The sequence below is a fragment of the Leopardus geoffroyi genome, chromosome E3 (assembly GCF_018350155.1).
Source record: "Leopardus geoffroyi isolate Oge1 chromosome E3, O.geoffroyi_Oge1_pat1.0, whole genome shotgun sequence".
Taxonomy (NCBI): domain Eukaryota; kingdom Metazoa; phylum Chordata; class Mammalia; order Carnivora; family Felidae; genus Leopardus; species Leopardus geoffroyi.
In genome coordinates, this window is record NC_059340.1 from 8,797,143 (window position 1) to 8,804,085 (window position 6,943).

The 6,943-nt window shown below is 59.0% G+C and overlaps 1 protein-coding gene across 3 annotated transcripts in view; it reads left to right on the plus strand.

The window, feature by feature from the left end:
- Window positions 1–6,098, plus strand: part of CUX1 (cut like homeobox 1) — a 376,259-nt gene extending 370,161 nt beyond the window's left edge. For all 3 annotated transcript variants that reach the window (XM_045461932.1, XM_045461933.1, XM_045461931.1), the window contains exons 18-23: window positions 1,721–1,837; window positions 2,941–3,024; window positions 3,666–3,722; window positions 4,099–4,179; window positions 4,924–4,988; window positions 5,224–6,098. In XM_045461932.1, coding sequence (XP_045317888.1) covers window positions 1,721–1,837; window positions 2,941–3,024; window positions 3,666–3,722; window positions 4,099–4,179; window positions 4,924–4,988; window positions 5,224–5,293 — 474 coding nt within the window. In that variant the 3' untranslated portion in view covers window positions 5,294–6,098. The remainder of the gene's footprint in view (window positions 1–1,720; window positions 1,838–2,940; window positions 3,025–3,665; window positions 3,723–4,098; window positions 4,180–4,923; window positions 4,989–5,223) is intronic.
- The last annotated feature ends 845 nt before the right edge of the window (window positions 6,099–6,943 follow it).

Below are 6,943 nucleotides of genomic sequence, written 5' to 3' on the forward strand. Positions count from 1 at the left end.
GGATTTTCAGGCTCGGGCCAAGGGGAGGCCGGTGTTCAATGAGCGCCCACCGCGGGTCCAAGGGTGGGCCCGATCCAACAGGACCTCCTGTGATCTGGGCTCCGCAGCTAGAGGCTTCAAACAAAGATGGTCGGGACTGCTCCCCTCACAGCACAGGCTGGAAACACTCTCCCTGGGGACCAGGGACAGCCGCACAGTGGAATCCTATGCAGCCCTTAACAGGAGGTCTTAAAAATAGATTAAATGGGAGGAAAAATGTTTTCTAGAATTCCACCTTTTGCTTTAAAAATCCAGTTTTTTTTTTAATTAAGGGACTTACTTTTTAAAAATTGTGGCGAAACACACATAACATAACATTTACCATCTTAACCATTTTTAAGTGTTCAGTTCAGGGGCATCAAGTACATTCACGGCGTTGGACGAACATCACCACCGTCCATCTCCGGAATTCTGTTCATCTTCCCAAACAGAAACTCTGTCCCCCATTGAACACTAACCTCACGTCCCCCCAGCCCCCGCTAGCCACCCTTCTACTCTCTGTGTCTGTCATTTGACTACGCCGGGGACCAAACCTAAGTGGAATCGTACAGTATTTGTTTGTGCACTGGCTTATTTCACTGGCCATAATGTCCTCAAGGTCCATCCATGCTGTCGCAGATGTCAGAATGCCCTTCCTTCCTGAGTAGTATTCTGTTGTGCTCTAGACCAAGTGTTGGTCATCCATTCATCCATCAGCGGTCCCTTGCTTTGCGCCCATCTTTTGGTGCCTGTGAACGATGCTGCCATGAACACGGGCGGACCAAGATTTCCTCGAGTCCCTGCTTTCAGCTCTTGCCCGGTAGATACTCAGAAGTGGGATTCCTGGATCATTTGGCAATTCCATACGGAGCCAGCCTATTCCCACATACTTTTTAGTCCCGTTTGAATTGTTAACAGTATGAAGGAAACAGCGACTTAAGCATTGGAATAAGCTGACAAATAAGGTCCCCTCTCGTTTGCTCCTGGATGGGCAAACGTTAAAATCACATAGTGTATGATTCCGTTTATACGAAGTGTCCAGAATAGGCAAATCGAAAGAGACAGGAAGAGGGAATGACCGATGGGTTTGGAGTTTCCTGTTGGGGTAATAAGGATATTGTGAAATGGGATGGTGGGGACGGTTTCATCACACTGTGCCTATGTTTTAGAAAACTGAACCATATACTTGAAGACAGTGGCGTTTATTATACAAATTACATCTTGACGGTTTTTTAAAGGTTGATGGCACCAGGGGCGCCTGGGCGGTTTAAGTGTCCGACTCTTGATTTCAGCTCAGGTCATGAGTTCGTGGGTCATGAGTTCGAGCCCCGCATCAAGCTCTGCGCTGACAGTGTGGAGCCTGCTTGGGATTCTCTCTCCCTCCCTCTCTGCCCCTTCCTTGCTCATTCTCTGTCTCTCAAAATAAATAAAACATTAAAAAATATATAGCTTTATAGGGGCATCTGGGTGGCTCAGTCAGTTGAGTGTCCAACTTTGGTTCAGGGTGGGTCACAGGAGGAGAAGGGGGACTTGCCAGAGTCTAGAAGGTCAGGGAGATAGCCACAGGCAAAGAAGGGGCTCCAGGTAGATGGAGGAATACTTGTGCCAGCCTGGTGGCCTCTCCACCCCCCACCTCCCCTTCCACCGCGGGCCCTGCCTGCCCGCCCACCTGCCCACTGCCTACCTGCCCGCCTGCCCCCAGGAGAACCGCCTGGCCCAGCACACCATCCAAGCCCTGCAGAGCGAGCTGGACAGTTTGCGTGCCGACAACATCAAGCTCTTTGAGAAGATCAAGTTCCTGCAGAGCTACCCGGGCCGTGTAAGCGCCCTCCCCGATTTCAGCCCCAGGTGTAGGCCCAGGCAGGGAGAGGGGTCGACGGGGCCCTCCAAGGCCAGAGGGTTGGAGAGAGTGACCTGCTGGGCAGCACTGGGCATAGGAGCCCTCAGAGGCCATCCAGCCTGCCCTGCCTACCGGCAGTCCTCCCTAAGCCGGGGAGAGCCCCCCACAGCGGAGCCTTTGTGCAGGTGCATTCATCAGAAGCAGTCGGGAGGTGGTAAGGTGCTACAAGAGGCGGGGGCCCACCCCTGGGCCCGGGTGACCCCTCCAAGAAGTGGGAGTGATCTCCTAGTTGATCTTAGGGTCCAAGGATTTTAACCTGCAGGATAGGCCCTGGGGAATCCATAGGTTTTAAACTTACATTCTTTAAAAAACAAAAACAAAAACAAAAACGAATTGGCTCCAATACCCCCAAAAACAATCCAGAACAGCAGAACAAACACCTATTCCATTCTGAGCCTCGGAGTGCCCTCCCTGGCTTCTCTCAGCCCCTTGGCTTCACACGGGACCTCCTCGTGCGAGGAAACCCTTTGTGACCGTAGGGAGACAGAGTGGCCTGTGGAAGGGTCCCGGCGGGGGCCACCCTAGGACAAGAGCCTCAGCCACGATCGCCCACTGTACCTGTTGGAACTGTACTCAGGCCAGCAGAGGGCGCTCAGACTCTGTGCAAACTAGCGCCATGTACCCAGTGCCCCCGGCTGGGGCGAGTGTGACCATCTCACCTCTAAGGTGCCCGCCCATGCCCCCCGGCCACCCTGCACGCTCCCAGCGAACCCCTTCCAAACCCACTTCCCTGCACTGGTCCAGCCCTGCCTGTGCTGGGCGTTCCAGCTCCAGACTGGGCTTTTAGTTCCCACTACCTGCCCGGAGTCCGGTGGCCCAGACCCCCGTGGCAATGCTCCTAGACATGTGGCCCCAGCCTGCTGTCACCCAGCCCACTCCCAGCTCTAGGGTGCGGGGCCCCTCCCTCGCCTCCGCTGTGCTGATGAGGAACTGAGGCTCCCGGGTGATCCTGCCAGCCACAGAGCCTTATCCCTGGCCTCCCTGCTGGGCCCTTGGTGACTGGGTCTCTCCTCTTCCTGCAGAGTGGCAGCAGTGACGACACAGAGCTGCGGTACTCCTCCCAGTATGAGGAGCGCCTGGACCCCTTCTCCTCCTTCAGCAGGCGGGTGCGTGAGCCCGGCCTCAGAGCAGGGCAGACGCCCTCACTGGCCCGGCTATGGGGGCTGCAGGGAAGCCCGGAGGACCTACCAGCTGACCGGGCCTCAGCCTGCCCTCACTCCCCACGCCACCAGCCCTGGTCTGTTGGCTCAGGCCCGGCCTCGCCCTGCGCTCGGCCCCACGGCCCCACACACACCCCAGACCACCGGCGTGGCCTCTGTGCCTGCTTTGGTGCCGTGGAGGCCCAGGGTCCACGCCAGGCAGGCCAAGGGCGCCCAGAATATCTGACAGCTCGGTGGGGATGCGTGACAGCGAGTGGGTGAACCCCACGTGCACGCTCGGGGGTCAGGCAGACAAGCACAGAGCTCCCCATGTCAAGGGGCCTCCGGGAGGCCCCCGTCTCTGGCTGCAGAGACCCTGCCAGGGAGAATGGGCCTCCGAAGAGGGCAGAGGGAGGCAGCTATGGCGGGAGTTGCTCACACAGGGGTCGGGTGAGCCTAGATGTGCCGCTGAGTGGAACGGGACACCAGGGAGGCCCCCGGCAGCCCCCTGGGGTTCTGCAGGAACGGCAGGGCACGGTCCCTCTCTGCGGCACGCCGGGGCCTGTGGGACCCTCGGGGTCCTCTCCTCATCATCTCCCCCCCTTCAGGAGCGGCAGCGGAAGTACCTGAGCCTGAGCCCTTGGGACAAGGCCACACTCAGCATGGTGAGTCCCCTCCTCCACGCCCAGCCGAACCTCTGACTCTGGGCCTCCAAAGACACCTGCCCTCCGTCCAGTCTGGAGAGGCCCCAGGGACCCCACTCACCCCTCACAGGCCCTGCCGTGAGTGGCTGTGGGACCTAGAACAGGGTCCCTCCCTGTCCAGGACAGCTCCTCTTGGTAGCACCATTCATGGTAGGTTCTGGAATGGTGCCGCAGGGGGCGCCATTCCTTAGCACTCCTGGGGCCCGATTTCTCAGCCCCGCTGCCTGCCCTCCCCTCCTCTCGCTGCCGGGGGTCCCTCTGTGCAGGAACCCAGGGCGGCCCTCCAGGGGTGGATGAGGCCTGTCCCCTCCCCACTCCACACCTTGTTGCTCCCCAGGGACGACTGGTTCTCTCCAATAAGATAGCACGCACCATTGGCTTCTTCTACACACTGTTCCTGCATTGCTTGGTCTTCCTGGTGAGTATCCAGGCAGGCAGCCAGGACTGCCTTCACCATGCTTCCCGGACCTCCAAGGGCAGCGGGGTCCCTATTATCGTGGCCTGGCACCCTGGGCCAACCCTAAGCCACACCGTCTACCCTTGGCCACTTCTCGCCCCTTCTCTCCCTCTGGCTGGGGCTGCAGCCCAGGTGCTTGCTCTGTGGAAACAGCCTGGCTGACTCCATCCAGGGGCCGGGCCTAGAGGGGCTCGGGGGCCTAGAATGGCCACTGTGGAAGCCTGAGGCAGGCAGGAAAGAAAACTGAAAACTCTACTAAGGGCCAGCCAGGTGGGCTGCACGACAGGGACGTCTTGAACTGAATCTCTTCCGATGCAGAGTGATGGTCCAGTTAGAGGGCACGGCCTAATGATGTCTGCAAGTCCGCTGAGTCAGGGAATCGGAGAGAGTAGGGCGTGCCTGCGGAAGGCTCCGGCCTCGGGGACTCCCGTCCCCAGCAAGGCCCCTCCATGGTTAGCCTGGGCTCCAACTCCCACCCCAGGGCCAATAGGTTACAATGTTAAGGACCGTGCCTCCGTGTCCAGGCCCGCCTGGCCGTGTGTGACACAAGTGGGCACAGGGGCATCTCTGAGGCCCTCCCGCCCTGGGGTCTGGGCCGTGAGAACCGTCATGTGCCGCCGGGAAGCCAGGCCCAGGGTCTGGGGGTAGACGGCAGGAGTGGGGGTGAGGCAGGACAGACGGCTCACTGTGTCTCTGCCTGGCCAGGTGCTCTACAAGCTGGCGTGGAGCGAAAGCATGGAGAGGGACTGTGCCACCTTCTGCGCTAAGAAGTGAGGACGTCACCCGAGTCCCACCACAGCCCTGCACTGAGCCCCCCAGCCCCACCGAGCTCCTCCCCTGTTCCCCACCCCCAGCCCCTCACCTGCCCCCCACCCCCGGCTCCCCAGCACCTACCCTGTCACATGGTGCACGCCCCCTGGGGATCCCCGTGCCCCCCTCCACACACACACAAGCACTTCTCTCCTTTTCACACTCGGTCTCAGCAAAGGTTTCTGTCCCCAACAGGTTCGCTGATCACCTGCACAAGTTCCACGAGAATGACAATGGGGCAGCCGCCGGTGACTTGTGGCAATGAGTCCCCGGGGGCCCCCCCGACACGACAGTGATGGCTGCATTCCGCCCCCCTGCTTGTTCAGCTGCTTCTAATGATTTAGACTTCCCTGGAGAATTCCCCTAAGAAACCACCTACCGGTGCCAGAGGTCCAGGTTCCCCCCCCACTGTGCCCCCTTAAAAGAATGTCTTAGCCATATCGGGCCCCCTAGGTCCAAAAAGCCCCCAAGGCCCAGCCAGGCTAAGGTCCAAGGGGCCCCCTCAGCCCCATCTTAGGGGCGCCACCCACAGCCTGGCCATCAGGCCTGGTGGCAGTCACCTCCCAGTTATGATGCTGATGGAGTCCTCACTGATTCTGGCCATGGTTAATCCAGCTGGGAACCCATGGGTCTTTCTGTGCCAGACTCTGGGATCCCCTAGGGCCCCCCTAGGATCTACCACCACTCCCCAAGAGATAGAGGGCCCTTCCTAACAGGCCAGCAGGCTTTGAGTCCCCACCCCACCCCACGAAGGGGAGGCCCCGGCAGGCACGGGATAGTTTTCCATGACCTCCTTCCTGCCCCCAGACCCACTGTGATTTTTGCTTTCTTCTTTAGCAAGCTATTTTGGCTTCTAGGCAAGGATGGGTCTCCAGTGAGCCCCTGGGCTTCAGGGTCTTCAGACCCAAGGACTGGTCCAAGGGGCCCAGGTGTTTTTCTCAGCCAAGCAGAACTGGCCACGGGCCATCGTTGCATGGCCACCTTGGGGCCACTGGCCAATCCTCCTAGGTTAGATTTGCACTCGCGTGTTCAGCTTTGCACATTTCAAATAAACACATGGTTGCAGCGACTCTGGTGCCCATGTTCTGTGACTCCCGGGGTACAGGAGGCTGGTGGGTGCCCGCAGCCACGTGCCTGGGAGCTGTGGCCAGACCTTCCAGCTGCTCTGCTCGTTTCAGGCATGGCCCCCCAGGACGTGGGATGTCTCTTCCTTTTCCCATCCCCCAGGAATTCCGTGAGTGGGTCCAGACCTTTGCGGGAACCAAAATCCACAAAGTCTGAGTTCTCTTGAGCAGATAAGCAACCCAATCAAGAAGAGAAATCTATCTCTTTAAAAAAAAACCAAAACTATCTGTCAGGCTGCATTTGGATGTGTGACGCGTGATGCATGTGCGATGTCAGCTTCTGGGGAATCCCTTTCTGCGAGCCCTGGAGCCATGCACTCTCTGCCACTTTCCCTTGGGCCCCTGCTGGCCATGCCCACCAAGCCTCCTGAGTACCAGCTTTGCATGGGGACCCCCTGAGCCACAGGTCCGCCCCAGCCCAGCTCTATTCATATGGGTCCCTTCCCACCCAGACCAAGGGGCCTCCTTTTGGTTTGTGAAGGCCCCACTGGCCAGCTGGCCTCAAAGCTGGCTCCACACCCAGCTACCGCTCCACAGTCCACCAGGCCAGAGACCCCTGTACGGTCCTTGTCTCCGTTTTAGTCCTGGACACTAGAGTTCAGGACCCTGGGGTCCAACCCTCAGCACCTGCCCCATCAGACCTTCCTCCAAGGCCCCAGAGGCTCCTGCCCTCAGGGACCCCAGATGATGAACCTGTCCTCCCTGACTCTCATTCCTGTCCCCACGACAAAGCTGCTCTTGGCCAATCACCAACACCCTCCACCCTCCTTCCACTGTTTCCCACTGGTTCC